General features: G+C 53.6%; 1 protein-coding gene across 4 annotated transcripts in view; it reads left to right on the forward strand.

Moving 5' to 3' along the window:
• MYH10 (myosin heavy chain 10) overlaps positions 1–23102 on the forward strand; it is a 90153-nt gene that overhangs the window by 2428 nt on the left and 64623 nt on the right. For 3 of the 4 annotated variants that reach the window (XM_075579705.1, XM_075579708.1, XM_075579706.1), the window contains exons 2-3: positions 3217–3590; positions 17797–17953. In XM_075579705.1, coding sequence (XP_075435820.1) covers positions 3240–3590; positions 17797–17953 — 508 coding nt within the window. In that variant the 5' untranslated portion in view covers positions 3217–3239. Of the gene's footprint in view, positions 1–556; positions 711–3216; positions 3591–17796; positions 17954–23102 lie in introns of those variants that run through there. The other variant, XM_075579707.1, reaches the window with a different exon arrangement.

Consider the following 23102-nt stretch of genomic DNA (forward strand, 5'->3'; position numbering starts at 1 on the left):
CCCATTTCTGACCTCCTACAAATTTCTCTTCTCCCCTCTCTTCCCCCCCCATCTCCCTTCCCCCCATCTCCCTCCCCCCCTCCCTTCCCCCCTCCCTTCCCCCCTCCCCCCCCTCCCTTCCCCCCTCCCCCCCCTCCCCCCCTCCCCCCCCTCCCTTCCCCCCTCCCCCCCCTCCCCCCCTCCCCCCCCTCCCTTCCCCCCTCCCCCCCCTCCCTTCCCCCCTCCCCCCCTCCCTTCCCCCCCCTCCCTTCCCCCCCTCCCTTCCCCCCCTCCCTTCCCCCCCTCCCTTCCCCCCCTCCCTTCCCCCCCTCCCTCCCTTCCCCCCCTCTCTTCCCCCCCTCTCTTCCCCCCCCTCTTTCCCACCCCCCCCTCTCTTTCCCCCCCCTCTCTTCCACCCCCCTCTCTTCCACCCCCCTCTCTTCCACCCTCTCTCCCCCGTGCCGCAGGGGTTAATAATCCCTGAAGCATCTCTGCAGAGATCAGCAGCTCATGTTTGCGGCGCGGCGCGCGCTCCTGCAGCCACAGCGATGTGTGCGCTAGCTGCAGGAGATCGGTCGCCTGGCGAACGCTTTACGGACGCATCCCTGATTGGCTGAACCAGCTGACGTGACGCTGACGTCGCGCTACTGCAGCCCCAAATCTCAATTTGAGTTGTGGCGGCAAAATGAATCAGCGCCGCGGGCACGTGAAGAACTAGCATAGGCAATCGGGTAAGCGTCCTGGAAGTGCGCGCGGACGCAAGCGCCGCCGCCACCATGAGCTCGCCCTAATCCCTCGCTGCTCCCGGGTACGGTGTGTTATTTACATGGAATTAAAGGTTTGGGTGTTAATGAATCTGTTGCTGCGATGCCAGAAAATTAACCCTTTCCCGCCTGAGGTCCCAGGAACGCACTGCATGCTGGGAATCCGAATTCCCAGAAGCATAGGGGGAAAAAGGCTGTGTTAATTACTGGCGACCCTCATTAGCCCCACTGCAGTGTAATGGATATATATATATTGGTAATGAGTAGCTCTGCTTATTTTTTACTCTTATTATTAAAATCGAAGTATCTGGCTTTGCCCGGGCAGCAGCACGCTGGGAAGCATTGGAAATGACCCACGCGTGTGCCCTTGGCATTTGCATACAAGGCTAGCGTGGTCTGGGCACTCTGTCAGTTTGAGTGTCTCTCTTCCTCTCGCTGTCTCTCTTCTCGTTTCTCTGTCCTCTTCTCTCTGCCTGTCTCTCCTCTCTGCCTGTCTCTCCTCTCTGCCTGTCTCTCCTCTCTGCCTGTCTCTCCTCTCTGCCCGTCTCTCCTCTCTGCCTGTCTCTTCTCCTCTCTGCCCGTCTCTTCTCCTCTCTGCCCGTCTCTTCTCCTCTCTGCCCGTCTCTTCTCCTCTCTGCCCGTCTCTTCTCCTCTCTGCCCGTCTCTTCTCCTCTCTGCCCGTCTCTTCTCCTCTCTGCCCGTCTCTTCTCCTCTCTGCCCGTCTCTTCTCCTCTCTGCCCGTCTCTTCTCCTCTCTGCCCGTCTCTTCTCCTCTCTGCCCGTCTCTTCTCCTCTCTGCCCGTCTCTTCTCCTCTCTGCCCGTCTCTTCTCCTCTCTGCCCGTCTCTTCTCCTCTCTGCCCGTCTCTTCTCCTCTCTGCCCGTCTCTTCTCCTCTCTGCCCGTCTCTTCTCCTCTCTGCCCGTCTCTCCTCTCCCCATTGTCTGCGGTTTAATGCCAGTCTCGGGTGCCGGCAGTGTGCCCTGCTCTGTGCATAGCATAACCACCCTGGTGCCTCAGCCACAGACGAGGCGTTCCAATCCTTGCCCGGGGTGCGCTGGAGGCCTCAGGGAGCAGCGAGTGAGCCACAGTGCTCAGCCCTCCACACCTTTGCTATATTGCGGAGGGGAGGGGAGGGGGGGGGGGGAGAGAGGGAATCAGTGAAGGGGTTAAGGCTGCAGAGTAAGTGCCCCCCACAGCTGTCTGGGTGGAAGGGGGCGGGTCTCCGGCTGCTAAGAGCTGTCACAGCATCAGCTCCGTCCCTTCCTTCCCAGGCAGACAAAGAGCCGTCTGCATCATGGCTAGCCCTCTCCCATCCCCTCCTCATTCTGTCTAATCCCAGCCCCCCTCCCCCTCTTTCCCACCCCTCCCCAGCTTCCCCACAAACCTCTCACTGACCAGGCTCACGTCCCCCAAACACGGAGCCTCCCCCACCCCCTCTCTGAGGCCTGGGTGCTGTGAGGCACCTCTTGGTTAGATTCGGGGCGCGCTGCACGTGTAGTTAGATCACCCCATATCTCGTAGCAATGCCTTATTGCAGGGCTGGCCAGCTGCAGTCCTCAAGGGCCCCCAACAGGTTAGGCGTGCAGGATATCCATGCTTCAGCACAGCTGGCTCAGTCTTCCCTTAAATCCCTTTGTGTTCTGCATACGTGGTTTCCCTGTGATGCAGTGACTGTGATAGCCCTGCTGTGACACGCGTGTGCATGTAGCTACTGATAATGATGTATATTTGCCCCCTCTGCTTGTACGGAGAATCTCTGGTGTAGGCCAGTGGTGAATGTCCGGCCTGTGCTTTGAGCCGGCCTCGCGTACGCCAGAGTGTTAGTTCTTTGGACAAGTTATAAAGCTATGGGAAAGGGGCTTGTGTGTGAAACGCGTTCTGTACCGCGCCGTGCGTCACTGGCTCATCGTTAGAAACATTACGTGCGCATTCTGTGTGACGGCTCCATCAGCTACGAATGTACGTATTAAGTATACAAGTATTAAGTATAACGCTACAAATAAGATGTTAGGCGCTCTCGGCACCTAAAGGGTTATAATTATTGTTGCTGATTATTGGGGGTCTTTGCCCTGATGCCATCATATGAATACACAATGGTGCACAGCGATTCCAGAGCCTGGGACGCGGCTGCAGCGTTTTGGGAGATGTACTTTCAGGGGGCGCAGGGGTGACTCACGTGTCCCACGAATAGTGTGTGTATTAGGGTAAAAAAAATCTCCTTATTATCCCATGTAATCGCTCCCTATAACTCCTCCTATTGCTCCATAAAGCCGCTCTCTATAACACCTCATAGTGCCTCATATAAACCCTCCCTATAACCCCTCCTGTTGTCCATATAACTCCTCCTATTGCCCCATATATCCCCTACCCATAACTCTCTTCCCCCCTGTACTAGAGAAGGTGTTGTTTGGCGTAGCACTGCTTAGTTAATATCCCCCATATTACTGATGTTGACCTCCTGTCCTCCTCTGTAGGTGATTGCCAGTGACTGCTCCCAATGGCCATGTCTCAGAGAGCGGGGCAGGATGAGCCCGAGCGCTACCTCTTCGTGGACCGCGACGTGGTCTACAACCCAGCCACGCAGGCAGACTGGACGGCCAAGAAGCTGGTGTGGGTGCCGTCGGAGCGCCACGGCTTCGAGGCGGCCGGCATCAAGGAGGAGCGGGGGGACGAGGTGATGGTGGAGCTGGCGGAGAACGGCAAGAAAGCCACGGTCAGCAAGGACGACATCCAGAAGATGAACCCGCCCAAGTTCTCCAAGGTGGAGGACATGGCGGAGCTCACCTGCCTGAACGAGGCCTCCGTGCTGCACAACCTCAAGGACAGATACTACTCCGGACTCATCTATGTGAGTACTAAGTATCTCTGCTCCCCTCGGGGATCACCCTCTAAACCAGGCGTTCTCAAGGCCCCCCCCCCCCCCCCCCTCACAGGACCCTAAAAAATGCGGGTTGAATTGTTTTTCCAAAACCAATCTTTGTTTTCAGCAAGGTTAGATTTGTTTTAAGGAAGTCCATTAGATTTATATTGTCCCCGTAAGGTTTATGTTTGGATGGCACTTTTTAAAGATGGCTGCTGTCCTAATTGAAGTATGTATAGATGCTTAGTATCACTATACAGTGCCGTGTGGTGTCGTTTTCGGAGAGAGCTCAGTGGTAAAGTGGTTGGCCTTTGAAGTGGGTAAACCTGGTTTGCATCTCCGTGTTGGCTCCTTGTGACCTTGGGCAAGTAACTTTTTATCACACAAGTGTCCAAATTAGATTGTAAGCTTCTCAGGACAGGGACTTGTTATGCCTGCAGAATAGATGAGAAATAAAGCGAGACTCGCTGTGAGTACTCTAAGGAACGTGTGGGGCTAACGTAATGGCGTCTCGCGTGCCAATAGGAAGCTGTGATGTCATCCGGTGCGGCTTCCTATTGACCTACGTGACGGCCCCTTTTAAACTACAGAGATGCCGGAACCCCCCATGGAGGTTTGTATCTCGGGAAGCAGGGGGTCCCCCGAGCTGAAGTGAATGGGGTTCAGCGCCAGAGACCCCCGGCTTCTGCGCCAGAGACCCCCGGCTTCTGCGCCAGAGACCCCCGGCTTCTGCGCCAGAGAGCCCCGGCTTCTGCGCCAGAGAGCCCCGGCTTCTGCGCCAGAGAGCCCCGGCTTCTGCGCCAGAGAGCCCCGGCTTCTGCGCCAGAGAGCCCCGGCTTCTGCGCCAGAGAGCCCCGGCTTCTGCGCCAGAGAGCCCCGGCTTCTGCGCCAGAGAGCCCCGGCTTCTGCGCCAGAGAGCCCCGGCTTCTGCGCCAGAGAGCCCCGGCTTCTGCGCCAGAGAGCCCCGGCTTCTGCGCCAGAGAGCCCCGGCTTCTGCGCCAGAGAGCCCCGGCTTCTGCGCCAGAGAGCCCCGGCTTCTGCGCCAGAGAGCCCCGGCTTCTGCGCCAGAGAGCCCCGGCTTCTGCGCCAGAGAGCCCCGGCGTCTGCGCCAGAGACCCCCGGCTTCTGCGCCAGAGACCCCCGGCTTCTGCGCCAGAGACCCCCGGCTTCTGCGCCAGAGAGCCCCGGCTTCTGCGCCAGAGAGCCCCGGCTTCTGCGCCAGAGAGCCCCGGCTTCTGCGCCAGAGAGCCCCGGCTTCTGCGCCAGAGAGCCCCGGCTTCTGCGCCAGAGAGCCCCGGCTTCTGCGCCAGAGAGCCCCGGCTTCTGCGCCAGAGAGCCCCGGCTTCTGCGCCAGAGACCCCCGGCGTCTATCCTGTAATAAAACAAATATATAACTGAAACCTGTATTCAGTTACAAAGCGAATATTACAATGTTACACGCGGGGACCACGTTACAGATCCAATGTTACACGCGGGGACCACGTTACAGATCCAATGTTACACGCGGGGACCACGTTACAGATCCAATGTTACACGCGGGGACCACGTTACAGATCCAATGTTACACGCGGGGACCACGTTACAGATCCAATGTTACACGCGGGGACCACGTTACAGATCCAATGTTACACGCGGGGACCACGTTACAGATCCAATGTTACACGCGGGGACCACGTTACAGATCCAATGTTACACGCGGGGACCACGTTACAGATCCAATGTTACACGGGGGGACCACGTTACAGATCCAATGTTATACGCGGGGACCACGTTACAGATCCAATGTTACACGCGGGGACCACGTTACAGATCCAATGTTACACGCGGGGACCACGTTACAGATCCAATGTTACACGCGGGGACCACGTTACAGATCCAATGTTACACGCGGGGACCACGTTACAGATCCAATGTTACACGCGGGGACCACGTTACAGATCCAATGTTACACGCGGGGACCACGTTACAGATCCAATGTTACACGCGGGGATCACGTTACAGATCCAATGTTACACGCGGGGACCACGTTACAGATCCAATGTTACACGCGGGGACCACGTGACAGATCCAATGTTACACGCGGGGACCACGTGACAGATCAATGTTACACGCGGGGACCACGTGACAGATCCAATGTTACACGCGGGGATCACGTGACAGATCCAATGTTACACGCGGGGATCACGTGACAGATCCAATGTTACACGCGGGGACCACGTGACAGATCCAATGTTACACGCGGGGACCACTTGACAGATCCAATGTTACACGCGGGGACCACGTGACAGATCAATGTTACACGCGGGGACCACGTGACAGATCCAATGTTACACGCGGAGACCACGTGACAGATCAATGTTACACGCGGGGACCACGTGACAGATCCAATGTTACACGCGGGGACCACGTTACAGATCCAATGTTACACGCGGGGACCACGTTACAGATCCAATGTTACACGCGGGGACCACGTTACAGATCCAATGTTACACGCGGGGACCACGTATGTTTTGGTGGAGTGGGGAGAGTACTTGCAGCCCCACGTTTGAGATCCATGACACCCCAAGACTTATGTTTTTTTGGGGGATTGATATTGAGATGGTAATGGCGGTGAAACGTGAAATCCTGCGGCGTCCGATCTGTCCGCCCACTGCCTGTCGGGATGTCCGCGCGATGTACGCGCACTGCCTGTCGGGATGTCCGCGGGATGTACGCGCACTGCCTGTCGGGATGTCCGCGGGATGTACGCGCACTGCCTGGCGGGATGTACGCGGGATGTACGCGCACTGCCTGTCGGGATGTACGCGGGATGTACGCGCACTGCCTGTCGGGATGTACGCGGGATGTCCGCGCACTGCCTGTCGGGATGTACGCGGGATGTACGCGCACTGCCTGTCGGGATGTACGCGGGATGTACGCGCGCTTTGTTCTCTGTGGGGTAACTGGATCCATGCTTTGACCCTTTTCGGAGCTTCGTCACGGGACGTGCAGCTGTTTCACTTGTCAAACCTCCCTGTGCCGGCACAGATAAACCAGCAGGCCACGGATCACTTTAGTATCCGTGGCAGGTATTTAAGGGTCAACGTGGGAATTTGCAGCGCAGTTTTAGCGGGATTACGTAGGGTTAAAACCCCTTTTTTAGTTGAGGCCAGTGTGAAGAGCAAAATAATACAAGCGCCTCCAGTCTTGAAGGGTTTATAGCAAAAGGTTAACAGCCCATCCCTGCTTTTTTACCCCCCCTCTCCCCTGCCGCCCTCTCCCCTCATACTACCTCCCCTCTTTCCTCCCCACATAATACCTCACTCTCTCTCACCCATACTACCCCCTCTCTCTCCCCCCCATACTACCCCCCTTACCTCCCCCATAATACCCCACTCTCTCTTCCCCATACTACCTCCTCTCTTCCCCCCCTCTCGCGTCCTCTCTCTTCCTCTCTCCCCCTCCCCCTCTCTCCCTCTCTCTTCCCCCTCCCCCTCTCTCCCTCTCTCTTCCCCCTCCCACTCTCTCTTCCCCTCTTCCCCACCTCCCCCTCTCTCCCTCTCTCTTCCCCCCTCTCTCTTCCCCCCCCTCCCCCTCCCCCCCCTCCCCCTCTCTCTTCCCCCCCCTCTCTCCCTCTCTTCCTCCCCCCCCTCCCCCTCTCTCCCTCTCTTCCTCCCCCCCTCCCCCTTTCTCCCTCTCTTACTCTTCCCCCCCTCTCTCTTCCCCTCTCCCCCCCCCCCTCCCCCTCTCTCTTCCCCCCCTCCCCCTCTCTCCCTCTCTCTTCCCCCCCCTCCCCCTCTCTCTTCCCCCCCCTCTCTCCCTCTCTTCCTCCCCCCTCCCCCTCTCTCCCTCTCTTCCTCCCCCCCTCCCCCTTTCTCCCTCTCTTACTCTTCCCCCCCTCTCTCTTCCCCCCCCCCCTCTCTCTTCCCCCCCTCCCCCTCTCTCCCTCTCTCTTCCCCCCCTCCCCTTCTCTCTTCCCCCCCCTCCCCCTCTCTCTCCCCCCCACCTCCCCTCTCTCTTCCCTCCCCCTCTCTCCCTCTCTTCCTCTTCCCCCCCATTGCCACTGGGCAGTACACCTGCCCCTGTTAGCAGCCCACTCACCCCGGACAAGCATCCCTCTGCCAGGCTGGTTCTGTAAGTGCCATATTGTGTGTTCTGCATAGAGAGGGTTCCTTTGAATTGGCAGATCTCCCCGCGCCTGAGGGATAGCGTAGCAGACAGGGAATTGCTGTACATAGCCAGGTCTAGTCATTCGTCTATTCCTAGCTGTGTGCGTAACATATAGTAGTACTGGGACCCTACGGTTGGTGTGTAAAAGTACAGTTGCCCTTCCTTTAGCACAGAGAGTTTCCCTGACGGTCCTTTCTTCACTTCTGCTGGAAGGCTATGCTATGCATCAACTACTCTTTTGGTCAACAAGCACTTCTGTGCGGGACCTGCCGAGTCTCCCAACATCCAAGCGTGACCCCGTGACCCCGTGACCTCACCCTCCTTTTCCTCTGAGACATTAAACAGCTCTTTCTCCCCGTTCCTTTATTTCAGCTATTGGAAAACTTTCAGGAACTTTTGTGTGAAAACATAACATTTCCTGTTCATCTCGGGGGTGGTCCAGGGGAGGGGGGGGGGGAACAAGCCCGCCTAGGGGGGACCCTCTCCTGCCACATGCATTTCTAGTTCACATCTCTCTTTATTTACCGGCATTACCGGCACCCACGCTGTGTTACAAACGTCCTGTTTTACTGTACATCACCCCCCGTTGCAGTCTGCTAGGAGAGAGTGGAGTGGAGTGGAGTGGAGTGGAGTGGAGTGGAGTGGAGTGGAGTGGAGTGGAGTGGAGTGGAGTGGAGTGGAGTGGAGTGGAGTGATTTAATGGGACTGATGTTAAAATAAAGGAGCGGGTGTGCGTTTAACCCAGGGATGGGCATTTCCAGTCCTCAAGGGCTACCAACAGGTCAAATATCCCAGCTTCAGCACAGGTGGCTCAGTCTTCGACTGCACCACCTGTGCTGAAGCAGGGATATCCTGAAGACCTGGTGGTGTCCCTTGAGGAGTGGAGTTGCACAGTGAGTTTGAGTGCACATACCTAGCATATGACTGGCGTATACATTGGGTAAGTAACAGCATGGAACCCCAAGTATTGTTTGAGGCGCCCCCCCCCCCCCCCTACAGCCTAATGCCAGACCTGGGACCTTCACTCTGTGCCACTTGCAAAGCCGACCGTTACTTGGCCACCGATTCTGTTTTAGACTCTTAAATCAATCTCCAGAGAGCCAGCAGCTGATGTCTTCTATCGGCGTGGCATGTATACGGCGTGGCATGTATACGGCGTGGCATGTATACGGCGTGGCATGTATACGGCGTGAGGTCATCGCGCTGATCCGCCTCGCGGTGCATCGGGAACCCCACTGTTTCCTCCCACGCTTATAAGGCTTTCCGTGAGGCAGAGGTTTGTTTGTGAAATGGTGCTCAAGGTGCTGGGGCTGTATATGATGGAAGGGAGTGTAGGCTGGGTATGATCAATTGTACAGTAGCAGTACTAAGCTTTAAGAGGGCATAAGGTACCCTGAAGGTCGGGGTAGGTTGCCAAAGGACACCCCCCCTTTCCTCATCGGGTAAGCCCCAGGTATGTACTCACAGTCTTGCCTCTCCCAGGGTCTCCCTTCCAGAGCGTGCAGCTGAAGTAGGATAGGAACTCCAAAAACCAGGGTGTGCAGCGCACAGCAAACGAGGATAGCAGGTCTTTCCGGCTCTGGCCTTCCCCATGAAGACGAAGCTTGCCGTTCATGTGCTTTGGGCCTGCGTTGGACTGCGCCATTAGTTCCACCCGATAACACTCTCCAAATCAAAAGCCAGGCCCGCAGGGGTTAAAAGGGCAATCGCTCCTAGGACCAAAGTGAAATCATCCCACTGACATGAGGCATTTGTTGCACAAATCTGACACCTAGAACATTTTTTATGTATTTGTTAAAGTGAGATATGATTTCCTCTGGCTGCTCCCCGCGGTGGGGCTGTCGCGGTGGGGCTGTCGCGGTGGGGCTGTCGCGGCGGGGTACAGCGATAAGGACAGGGTGGAATAAGGGGAAAATAAACACTTGATTTGACAAACACTTCCCCATTCAGAGGCCCCTAAAAAATCCAACTGACCGGCTATATGGGATTGCTCCTTGTTAGTAGGGGCAGGACACTTTAATGCCAAGGGGCACCAAGATGGGTTTGACCTCGGCCCCCTGATCTGCTGCCGTAGTTGACCAGAAGCAGATGAGTCTCCGTGTTGGCAAAGGGCTCTACACGCTGGAATCCCGCAGGCCTCCGACCATATGGAAACAGTCAGGCTGGGAATGAGGATCCTAAATGAGACTATTTGTACAACGGCCCTGCTGCTGTGTGTCTCCCTGGAGCGCGGCCAAGACCCGGCGCATTCCAGCATAACTCGCGCTGATAAAAGCCTCCCGTCCCCTCTCTCCCGCACAAAGGGAACGCGAGCCGCACATACCATCCCGCTCTTTATTTTTGGTGGTTGCGGTGCCTCCGCAGGCAGGACAGAACCCCAGGAATGCCGAGCACTCCTCTCCTACTTCTCCCTTTAAATCACTTCCTTTTTGCAGTTTGATTGTTGGGCAGGAGAAGTATGAAACAGAACGGGAAACCGCGCAAGAGATCGGATCGGTGGCACCTCGTGTCTGGGGCGGTACCGCCTCCAGCATCTAGAGACCGATTGCTGTAACAAGCATAGAAATGGCTATTAACCCCTTTTAGTTTGCCCTGTTGCTCTCGTGGGGTTAATGTAGCATCAACAGAAAGCGTTTGCATTATTAAGTGCCCGGGCAGATAAAATGGCGAACGGGACCTGCTAGGGGGGGCAAGATGCGGACGTTATGTTTGTATAATTTTATTTATATAGTGGGGACATCAGCAGAGAGTGCTGCAGTGGGGCCGGGGCGGCAGAGAGCGCCGCGGTGGGGCCGGGGCGGCAGAGAGCAACTACTTTTTTGTATTTGACCTAGATTACCACTCTCTTTATGTTTGCAAATGTAGAGTTCCACGTAGCAAAGAGCGGGGATTTTATTTCCGAAACATTCGCTCCCGTTTTGCTTTTTCAGCGCACATTTATAGAAACCTTTTCAAAACTTGAATAGTTTAAAAACTGTCTTGAAACTTGGGCCGGCCGCCATATGCAGACTTGTAAAGGTAATTATTCTGCAGCATACACCCCCCTTTCCCAAGGCAGCTCAGCTCCCGGAGGCACGGAGGTATTCTGTGACATGTTTTGGGATCTTGCTCGTGGGGGGGTGACAGAGACTGTCCCCTCCCCCGTCTGGCCAGACTTATCTATCCGTGTCGGATGATATGCGTCAGGCGGTGACAGATTAGAAGCAGAAGAGTGACCGAGAGCCCTTGACCGGTCATCAGATACTCGGACTGAGCAGAGCCCCGCGTCATTAAGCACACCCCAGTGTGTGGTGCTGGGTGCTTTGTAGCGCTGCGGAATGCGTTGGCGTTGGGGAGGGGCATTGACTATTGAAATATGGCAAATCGGGTCGATAGAAATATTCGCTTCTTACACTAGAGCAGGGGTGGCCAGCTACAAACAGGTCAGGTTTTCAGGATATCCCTGCTTCTGCACAGGCGGTTCAATCAGTGCTGAATCAGGGATATCCTGAAAATTGGGGGGGGGGGGGGGGGGGTTGGTCTTGATTTCTGGAGTTGGCCACTCCAACCGGTCAGGTTTTAAGGATGTCCCTGCTTCAGCACAGGTGGTGCAGTCATAATGACGGAGCCACTGATTGAGCCACCTGTGCTGAAGCAGGGATATCCTGAAAACCTGACCTGTGGGTGGCCAACGAGGACTGGAGTATGCCAGCCCTGCAGTAGCAGAACCACACAAGGAAGTGATTTAAACTCTGCGCTCTGGCACAGGGAGCGTGACAAGTTTAGGGTATAATCGCTGCAGTTATGTACCCCCGGGAGTTTGTGTATTTAATCGCTCCACAGGGGACAGTGTCCCATGGTTTGCCCCGCTGGCGGTGACGGGGTTCCCTGTCCCGTACAGCGTTTAATTTTCATTACCGGAACACCCAGGAAACCAGCATTTTACTTTTGGGTCCCAGAATATTCATGAAATACTTTTGTCAGCTCCACGCGGCGGAGACCTGCGACTGCGGTGGGGACGCCGGTGATCGCGGTGTGTGTTCTTATAAACAAAGCGTGTTGCTGCTCCTGCGATGTTGTTATTGAGGGTATTTTCTTCCTCGCTGGAATGCGGTATTGTTTGAAATAATGATTCTCTACCAGTTTGTTACGCTGCACATGGCAAAACCGTACGGACACGCGCCGTGCTATAGGCAATCCAAGCCGCTCAAAAAATAAAATACAAATATCTCTCTGTTTTAATATACGCCGCCTTTGATGACCTTTTATTGAAAACTAATGACCTAATCTGCCGTTCTATTGGTTCTCCCGCGATCGATCAGTAAAGATCCTGTTTCCCAGGGTTCACTAAATGGCCGCCTTTCTGTTTCAATCAATCTTTCAGTCAGGGTAACTCAACAGCTACAATGTATTCTTATATTACTACGGTAACATTCTCTCTATTGTTACAGTTTGCAGCTCAAACTGCTGGGAATATTGGCAACAAATTATCACAAACAGGAAAGTGTTACACAGATCTTGCACTGCTGAGGAGGTGGCTGAACCTGCTATAGAAATCAAAGGATGCTCAGTATATTAACACATTAAAAACGGCAATAAGAGTTGAGTTTTAAAATATAAAGGTAGTAAGTATTATCTAATGCCACAGAGCGGATTTATTTAATAACACACACGTAGGATATTGCAGGGATTTGGGGGACCCTCTGCTCCTGTTGCGAGCTACGAGTGTTGTGTTACAAAGTACCTGTCGGATCTGCGCTCTGATACACACAGGCAGCGTTTCATTCCACAGCTAGAACTTTGCAGTATACAGGATTCCCTGTGCTGTACATGCTGCAATATAAACCCTATGGAGTATGACTCTTCAGCTGGTTTAAGTACGGTACCCAGCTTCAGCTCCTTTGTACGGTACCCAGACCTGAATCACATTTGTAGGACCCTCCAAACATTGTTACAGCTGGGGCCCAATGTCGCTTCTATACCGGATCCCAGAAGCCCTTGCTGTGAGGTGGGTCTCCTGTTGCTCGTTAGTGTGTAGGTTATAGGGCAGCGGGGGACAAGCAGTATACAAAATACCGCATTCCAGGCCTAGTCCCTCTGGTTGGGTCTATTTTCGGTTCTGTTTCCTATGAGGAGTTGTGAAGGTGTATAAACAAGATGATCCCAGAGGTACCTGTCTCACACACACGGCCGGCGCTTTCATTTGGACAAAGCAGAATCGCTGTAGGTTGAGAAACCTTCTAGAGGAATTAACATTCAAGCTCTTCATAGATTACAATATAGGTGTCAAACTCTGTCATCAAGGGTAACCCAACAGGCCAGGTTTTATGGCTATCCTTGCTTCAGCACAGGTGGCTCAGTCGAAGACTGAGCCTCTGATTGAGCCACCTGTGCTGAAGCAGGGAGTGATTGAGCCACCTGTGCTGACGCAAGGATAGCCATCAAGCCTGGCCTGTTGGTGGCCCTTGAGGACAGAGTTGGCCACCCCTGGAGTAGAGCCGTCGAAGCCTTGTAGGTTCTGTACATCGCACTTGAGGAAACCTATGAGGTTTTGAAAGCGGTTGCCCTATAATTTCTTCTATGTAGATCTCTCATCTTGGCCCAGTTAGAAGGTGCCATGGCCTACACCGAATCTGCTCATCTCCAGGGCAAGTATGGCTACCAGACATGTGAAGGCCAGGCAGGCCGCGCCTGAGATACAATGCATCGTGGGTATGACGCACGCCATTGAACATTCTCTTCTGAATTCACATGGCCGGGCCGTACGAGAAAGGAATCGCCGGTGAGGGTCAGATGCTCTCTCCATCAGATAGCCACTCTAAGTTTAGATATTTCCAGGCATCTAGTCATACTCTGTATTATTGCGGTATGTTCAGTCGTAGTCCCTGGACATAACGTCCCGCTCTGTCCCTATCTCCCCCCCACACACCCGGCTCTGTCATTCAGTGATTTCCATGGGCGAGATTCTGTTCTGCGCCTCTCCTCCGAGCTTCCCGCTATGCCAAAACCAACATGCCTTTTATTGTCGGCTGTCAGGAGCTGGTATTTCAGGCGGCAGTAACGGCCCCCCTGGGTCCTCAGAGTGGTTTTCCTGAACAGCGTTGGGAAAGGTGAAAGCTGCTCTTTAATAACTTAATATGCCCACCACTTGCTCCGATCTCCACAGCACCCGCTTCCTGTCCCAGAGGGACTTCTGGGCGACATGCAATGAAAGCTTTTGCTTGATGAAGAGCAGTTTGAGCGTTGAAATTCACTACAAAGAACCAGAGCGGCAGATATCGAAGCTTCATGCTCCGGTAGTCCCAAATCTAGGCATAGGCGTGCCAAATTGTTGGGTGGTAACAACTGGGATCTTTCTGGCAAGTGTAACCCATACAGAGAGAGCTTCCTGTCTGGCAGCGAAACGGTTAATGCAACAGTTTGCAATCATGAGATGGGGCGTCTCACGTGGATATTTCACATGAGATGGGGCGTCTCACGTGGATATTTCACATGAGATGGGGCGTCTCACGTGGATATTTCACATGAGATGGGGCGTCTCACGTGGATATTTCACATGAGATGGGGCGTCTCACGTGGATATTTCACATGAGATGGGGCGTCTCACGTGGATATTTCACATGAGCTGGGGCGTCTCACGTGGATATTTCACATGAGATGGGGAGTCTCACGTGGATATTTCACATGAGATGGGGCGTCTCACGTGGATATTTCACATGAGATGGGGCGTCTCACGTGGATATTTCACATGAGATGGGGCGTCCCACGTGGATATTTCACATGGGATGGGACGTCCCACGTGGATGTTTCACATGGGATGGGGCGTCTCACGTGGATATTTCACATGAGATGGGGCGTCTCACGTGGTTTTTCACATGAGATGGGGCGTCTCACGTGGATATTTCACATGAGATGGGGCGTCTCACGTGGATATTTCACATGAGATGGGGTGTCTCACGTGGATATTTCACATGAGATGGGGCGTCTCACGTGGATATTTCACATGAGATGGGGCGTCTCACGTGGATATTTCACATGAGATGGGGCGTCTCACGTGGATATTTCACATGAGATGGGGCGTCTCACGTGGATATTTCACATGAGATGGGGCGTCTCACGTGGATATTTCACATGAGATGGGGCGTCTCACGTGGATATTTCACATGCGATGGGGCGTCTCACGTGGATATTTCACATGAGCTGGGGCGTCTCACGTGGATATTTCACATGAGCTGGGGCGTCTCACGTGGATATTTCACATGAGCTGGGGCGTCTCACGTGGATATTTCACATGAGATGGGGAGTCTCACGTGGATATTTCACATGAGATGGGGCGTCTCACGTGGATATTTCACATGAGATGGGGCGTCTCACGTGGATATTTCACATGAGATGGGGCGTCTCACGTGGATATTTCACATGCGATGGGGCGTCTCACGTGGATATTTCACATGAGATGGGGCGTCTCACGTGGATATTTCACATGCGATGGGGCGTCTCACGTGGATATTTCACATGAGCTGGGGCGTCTCACGTGGATATTTCACATGAGCTGGGGCGTCTCACGTGGATATTTCACATGAGCTGGGGCGTCTCACGTGGATATTTCACATGAGATGGGGAGTCTCACGTGGATATTTCACATGAGATGGGGAGTCTCACGTGGATATTTCACATGAGATGGGGCGTCTCACGTGGATATTTCACATGAGATGGGGCGTCTCACGTGGATATTTCACATGAGATGGGGCGTCCCACGTGGATGTTTCACATGGGATGGGGCGTCTCACGTGGATATTTCACATGAGATGGGGCGTCTCACGTGGTTTTTCACATGAGATGGGGCGTCTCACGTGGATATTTCACATGAGATGGGGCGTCTCACGTGGATATTTCACATGAGATGGGGAGTCTCACGTGGATATTTCACATGAGATGGGGCGTCTCACGTGGATATTTCACATGAGATGGGGCGTCTCACGTGGATATTTCACATGAGATGGGGCGTCTCACGTGGATATTTCACATGAGATGGGGCGTCTCACGTGGATATTTCACATGAGATGGGGCGTCTCACGTGGATATTTCACATGAGATGGGGCGTCTCACGTGGATATTTCACATGAGATGGGGCGTCTCACGTGGATATTTCACATGAGATGGGGAGTCTCACGTGGATATTTCACATGAGATGGGGCGTCTCACGTGGATATTTCACATGAGCTGGGGCGTCTCACGTGGATATTTCACATGAGATGGGGAGTCTCACGTGGATATTTCACATGAGATGGGGCGTCTCACGTGGATATTTCACATGAGCTGGGGCCTCCCACGTGGATATTTCACATGAGATGGGGCGTCTCACGTGGATGTTTCACATGGGATGGGACGTCCCACGTGGATGTTTCACATGGGATGGGGCGTCTCACGTGGATATTTCACATGAGATGGGGCGTCCCACGTGGATATTTCACATGAGATGGGGCGTCTCACGTGGATATTTCACATGAGATGGGGCGTCTCACGTGGATATTTCACATGAGCTGGGGCCTCTCACGTGGATATTTCACATGAGCTGGGGCCTCTCACGTGGATATTTCACATGAGATGGGGCGTCTCACGTGGATATTTCACATGAGCTGGGGCGTCTCACGTGGATATTTCACATGAGCTGGGGCCTCTCACGTGGATATTTCACATGAGCTGGGGCCTCTCACGTGGATATTTCACATGAGATGGGGCGTCTCACGTGGATATTTCACATGAGATGGGGCGTCTCACGTGGATATTTCACGTGAAATGGGGCGTCTCACGTGGATATTTCAGATGCCCTTTTTTCGGCAATCAGCTCTGTAAAAGTAGATTACAGGCACTCTGGGTTAAAGAGGTTACAATCTAATGTGCACGTCCTGTAGCGTTCTGTAAATGAATGAATTCTAGGTTCCCCTTCACACCCCCGGCAGCCTGTACATCAGGAATTGGTGAGGTTTCCCCCCCCCCCCCCCCACCTCTGCCTTTATCTCCAGACTATCAGCAACATGCAACCCATCTGGCATATTTAGGGTGCCATACAGGGTAGTATTAAGCTCTCTTTGAAACCCAGCACCCACCCATAACAACCCTGGGCCTGACATCAACCCAATATATATTGTATTTTAACTGCAAACTGTAGCTCATTAACCCCTGAAGCACCAGGTGGATTAAAATACATAATACCTCATGACATTATCATGACAGAACCCGAGAGCAAACCCAATCTTCCCCACACATTTCCAGGGTTGAAACACGGTCTTGGACAGGACAGAAATGTTCTAAGTAAACAGAAGAACATTCTCAGTGTTGCCCCCTGTGTGTTATTGCAGCAAAGCTAACCCCCCCTATTATAAATCGGTTATTCCAAGGCCATGCAGAGTGAATCCGCCCACACGTCTAAAGAGTGGTTCAAATCCCTGTGTTCTGCTTACACACAAACTCACCACTGTCTGACCTGTCTCCTTTCGGCCTCACATGTCTCTACTGAAGGGGGGCCAACTCCAGTCCTCAAGGGCCCCCAACAGGTCAGGTTTTAAGGATATCCCTGCTTCAGCGCAAGTGGTGCAGCCGTTGGTTGAGCCACCTGTGCTGAAGCAGAGATCCTGAAAACCTGACCTGTTGGTGGCCCATGAGGACTGGAGTTGGCCGCCCCTTGCTTCTTGCTTTCGATGTTTTGCGTATATATGTATATCTTTATTTAGCACACACAGTGTACGTGGCGCTTTACAACAGAAACAATACAGTACAGGGAATTATAATACAATAAGTGCAACAAACAAGATCAGACAGGAAATCCCTGGCCCGGAGAGCTTACAATCTAAGTGCTATGTTGGCAGACTTCTAGGAAGCAGGTGAGGGAATAAGTGTGATATGATCCCTCGTAATTCTGCTGGTCTCTATAATCTGCTTTATGTCGCCTGTCACAGTAATATTAATGGATTGTGTGTGTTTGTGATATGAGTATATAGAGATCTATATCCCCAATTCTGCGTGGGTTTAATTATTCCAATTGCCTCCCCTTTTCGCGTTCCAGACGTACTCCGGCCTCTTCTGCGTGGTAATCAACCCCTACAAGAACCTCCCCATCTACTCGGAGAATATCATCGAGATGTACAGGGGGAAGAAGCGCCACGAGATGCCCCCGCACATCTACGCCATCTCCGAGGCCGCGTACCGCTGCATGCTGCAAGGTGAGCTGGTCCCTCTCACACCAGGCAGGACGCCCGCCCGCCCTCCCTCCCGTGTTTGTCATTTAGTAATACACCGCCCAGCGTGCGAGGGTGCAAGGGGATGCAGACTACTTGACCTCTTATTATAAATATAATAAAATTAGTACATTTCCAGAGATACTGGCCACTGAAGGCAGCACGGGTACCGCCCTCTCCCCGGGGAAACAAAATGGAGGTTTAAATCTCCAGCGTTCCGCGGGCCAGTAGGGAGCCTTGATGGTGGCCAACTCCCGTCCTCAAGGGCCTCCAACAGGCCAGGTTTTCAGGATATCTGTTTCAGCACAGATGGCTCAGTCTTTGGCTGAGCCACTGATTGAGCCACCTGTGCTGAAGCAGGGATATCCTGAAATCTGACCTGGTGGTGGCCCTTGAGGACTGGAGTTGGCCTCTTTATCTTGGGGCCTCTTTATCTTTGGGGCCTCTTTATCTTTGGGGCCTCTTTATCTTTGGGGCCTCTTTATCTTTGGGGCCTCTTTATCTTTGGGGCCTCTTTATCTTTGGGGCCTCTGTATGTTTGCGAAAAGTAACATTTAAATGTAAAATTGGGTGGCAGGAGGGCGTGGGTGGGAAGAGGTGGCTGGAGGGCGTGGGTGGGAAGAGGTGGCAGGGGGCGTGGGTGGGAAGAGGTGGCAGGAGGGCGTGGGTGGGAAGAGGTGGCTGGAGGGCGTGGGTGGGAAGAGGTGGCAGGGGGGCGTGGGTGGGAAGAGGTGGCTGGAGGGCGTGGGTGGGAAGAGGTGGCAGGGGGGCGTGGGTGGGAAGAGGTGGCTGGAGGGCGTGGGTGGGAAGAGGTGGCTGGAGGGCGTGGGTGGGAAGAGGTGGCAGGGGGCCGTGGGTGGGAAGAGGTGGCTAGAGGGCGTGGGTGGGAAGAGGTGGCAGGGAGGTGTGGGTGAGAGCAATAAATGAGAACAATGCAGCTACAAGTCCTTCCCTTAAACCCCTTCTGGCAGCAAATGATTATACTCTTATCTTGTTTTGATGCCCTTGGAGATAAAGGCTTCACCAGAATGGCAGTGGGTCTTGACCCAGAATCCAGCATTGACCCAGGGGGCCACTCTGCCTCTTGAGACGTCACATAATCCGGTTATATGGCGTGAGCATCATCTTTTTGAAGCCGCGTGACGCAGTGAATATTTAGTGGTATTTTATTTATACTGATTGCCCCTTATTTCTCTTGGGACTCGTTTCCTAAAGCCCTGCGAAGGGGGCAAGTGGTGAGCTTGAAGATGAGCTTGTACTGAAGCCGTCCAGCTTGTTGGTTTCACCAGGGCTATGTGCTCGGCTGGATGTTTATTTCAGGCTTGCAGAATACCGAAGCTGATGTAATGAATACCAAATGTTCCAAATTTGCCATATTGTTTGATACGTGTCCAATAATCTGGTCATACTTGGTCAAAGCAGCTCTTCAAACATACAATTTCAGAACGTCTTTTGAAGTCAACATCTCCATTAAGCGATAGCCTTCCAGCCGGAGAGTGGAACATGTCTCTCTTGTTTGATAGATGGGTTGTCTGGTCCAGCTTGATGATGTTTTGTTGTTCTAAACCATGGAGACCATGGGATGCGGACACACTCAAGATGTGGAAACAAATTGCAAAAGTAACTTGGCTCCCTTGGCTTCAGTTTACGAGCAGCCAATTCCAGCATGCTAGGTAAATCTTAGGATATTGATGTCATCTAGATATTCTCTTAAAAAATACTGTACCTCTTAGGAGCCCCTATTCCAAGAGTGGCCAACTGCAGTCCTCAAGGGCCACCGACAGGTTGTAGGGATATCCCTGATACAACACAGGTGGCTCAGTCATAATGACTGAACGTGGGGGGGGGGGGGGGGGGGGTCTGGGTACGTCCCTGTCCCTTGAGGGCTGGAGTTGGCCACCCCTGACCTATTCTATGTGCAGGAAATGCATTGTTTCAGCTCACTGGGATGAAAGCTTTTGCATCATTAGTGTAGATTGTGCTCTGTTAGTGAAGCTGAACATATGTGGACCCGCCCATTCTAACGCGACACTCATCAGTTTCCATGGCACCCTACTATATGCACAGCGCTCAACCTTTTTCAGCACTAGCCATGTTGTATGAATCCAATCTATTGCATGAAGGTAACGCCAGCCAGTCCGATTCTCGGTTGGCAGATTTGGTAACACTTGTAGTGTGGGCGTAGGACAGATCCGGATGTTGGTCCCGTTCAGGGTAAATGGCCATGTGAACGCTTTGGGTCGGCTGACCCAATCCACCTGCTTTTTCCAATCAACATGTCACAAATTTTGGTGGTGGTGTTGGATCTTCCGGCATGGACTGAGGTTCATGAGCCCATGACTTATTTCTGGGACCCGCGTGACATTGCTTGTAACCCGTTGCGTACCAGAGTGCAACAGCCCCTCCGGCCCTTGTCCATCACTTGACCGCTCCCCCGAGGGATCGCGTCAGCGCCGCGAATGGAAGAGTAGGGAGTTATCTTCCGTTCCTCTGCCAGATGTAGAAAAACAAGCTTAAAAGCCATGTAACCCCTACGTCACAGGGACTGAAGCACTGGGACCTCCTGTCATGGTGGCTACGTCACAGGGACTGGAGCGCTGGGACCTCCTGTCATGGTGGCTACGTCACAGGGACTGGAGTGCTGGGACCTCCTGTCATGGTGGCTACGTCACAGGGACTGAAGCGCTGGGACCTCCTGTCATGGTGGCTACGTCACAGGGACTGGAGCGCTGGGACCTCCTGTCATGGTGGCTACGTCACAGGGACTGGAGCACTGGGACCTCCTGTCATGGTGGCTACGTCACAGGGACTGGAGCGCTGGGACCTCCTGTCATGGTGGCTACGTCACAGGGACTGGAGCGCTGGGACCTCCTGTCATGGTGGCTACGTCACAGGGACTGGAGGGCTTGGGACCTCCTGTTATGGTGGCTACGTCACAGGGACTGGAGGGCTGGGACCTCCTGTCATGGTGGCTACGTCACAGGGACTGGAGCGCTGGGACCTCCTGTCATGGTGGCTACGTCACAGGGACTGGAGCGCTGGGACCTCCTGTCACGGTGGCTACGTCACAGGGACTGGAGCGCTGGGACCTCCTGTCATGGTGGCTACGTCACAGGGACTGGAGCGCTGGGACCTCCTGTCATGGTGGCTACGTTATAGGGAACTGAAGTGGTTAAAATAGCAGTTTGGTAGCCGCTATGTTTGTAGTCTTTGAGATCTCCTCCTCCGTTTTTAACACTATATCATGGGGCGCGATGTCCTTAGGGGGTAATCTCCACCCTGCCCGGGATATTAAATACAAACCATAAATCACTTGCTGGTTTGTACTCTGCTTTCAGTTGGATTTTCCATGCTCCGTAAACCCTGCACGTCTTGTAACTCCCCGGCCCGGCCGAGACCACGTCCCACGGCCCTTTACAGCGTTCGGCTCGGTACATTGGTCCTCCGGCCGCCTTACTTGTTGCCTAGTTAACCCCTTCGCTGACAGAGGACCCGACCCGCGTGGCATTGGAAAGGCCGTCACCGTCGGTAATAGAGGCCTGCCCGATCTAATGCTAAAGACTAGTCTCCGGGCAGACAGGAGACGACATCAGAAAAGTCACCGGGAGCCAGAACAACTGGGCCTCCCCACTTCAGAGACCAGCTACATACGTGTTGACTCTTCTTGTGGTGTTTATTTGGATAATTGATACAAATTACAGCAGGGGTGGGAAACTCCAGTCCTCAAGGGCCACCTGCACACAGCACTGGTGGCTCGATCCGTGGCTCAGTGCTGAAGCAGGGATATCCTGAAGACCTGGTGGTGGCCCTTGAGGACTGGCGTTGCCCACCACTGGATTACAGTACGGCTGACACTGGCTACGCCTCGGATTGAGATAGATATATAGATATATAGTGTGTATGGTGCCTGTGCTGTCCCAGTGTGCAGCTGGATGAGACAGACGTGCTTCCAGCCACACCGCAGTTACACTCATTCCAGTTATTGCTTTCATATGACTGCCATGTGGTTCCCATTACACCAAACAAAAGGGGCAGGAGCTTCTAACAGCCTTGTAAGTATGTGTTCGCGCGCACACACACACGCGCACACACACACTGTCTATAATATACACACACACACACACACAGGAGAGAGGCTCCCTCGATGTGTCACACACACACACACACACACACACACACACACACACACACACACACTGTCTATAATATACACACACACGTACACACATACAGTAATACACACACACACTCTCTATAATATACACACACACGTACACACACACAGTACTACACACATACACACGTACACTATGTTACAGCTGAAACATTGCTGCATTAAATCCTTTCCCCCTATTATTTCACGTTCTCTGAGTGTCTCGGGTTTTCTATGCTGATTATCGCTCTTGTCTCTTTAATTGCACCCATGCACGTCAGTGGGGGAGGGAGAGAGAGGGGGAGACTGTCATTTATTCTCAAGTGACCAGTTCAGATTGATTGCTAACTGGGACAAAGCATGTGCTGGAATGAAATGCTTTTGGGTGCACCGTGCTGGACCTGTTCCTCCTGAAGCACACGGTCTGTCGTGCAAAATATATTCCTATTTCACAAGCTCCGGAGCTGCGTGCCCGTCCTGGTTAATATTCTGCCCGGGGGAATGCCAGGGGGCAGGGTTAATACTCTGCCCGTGGGAATGCCAGGAGGCAGGGTTAATACACTGCCCGTGGTAATGCCAGGGGGCAGGGATAATACACTGCCCGTGGGAATGCCAGGAGGCAGGGTTAATACACTGCCCGGGGGAATGCCAGGAGGCAGGGTTAATACTCTGCCCGTGGGAATGCCAGGAGGCAGGGTTAATACACTGCCCGTGGGAATGCCAGGAGGCAGGGTTAATACACTGCCCGTGGGAATGCCAGGAGGCAGGGTTAATACACTGCCCGTGGGAATGCCAGGAGGCAGGGTTAATACACTGCCCGGGGGAATGCCAGGAGGCAGGGTTAATACACTGCCCGTGGGAATGCCAGGAGGCAGGGTTAATACACTGCCCGTGGGAATGCCAGGAGGCAGGGTTAATACTCTGCCCGTGGGAATGCCAGGAGGCAGGGTTAATACACTGCCCGTGGGAATGCCAGGAGGC

This window comes from Ascaphus truei, chromosome 22, assembly GCF_040206685.1.
Source record: "Ascaphus truei isolate aAscTru1 chromosome 22, aAscTru1.hap1, whole genome shotgun sequence".
In the NCBI taxonomy this organism is placed as follows: domain Eukaryota; kingdom Metazoa; phylum Chordata; class Amphibia; order Anura; family Ascaphidae; genus Ascaphus; species Ascaphus truei.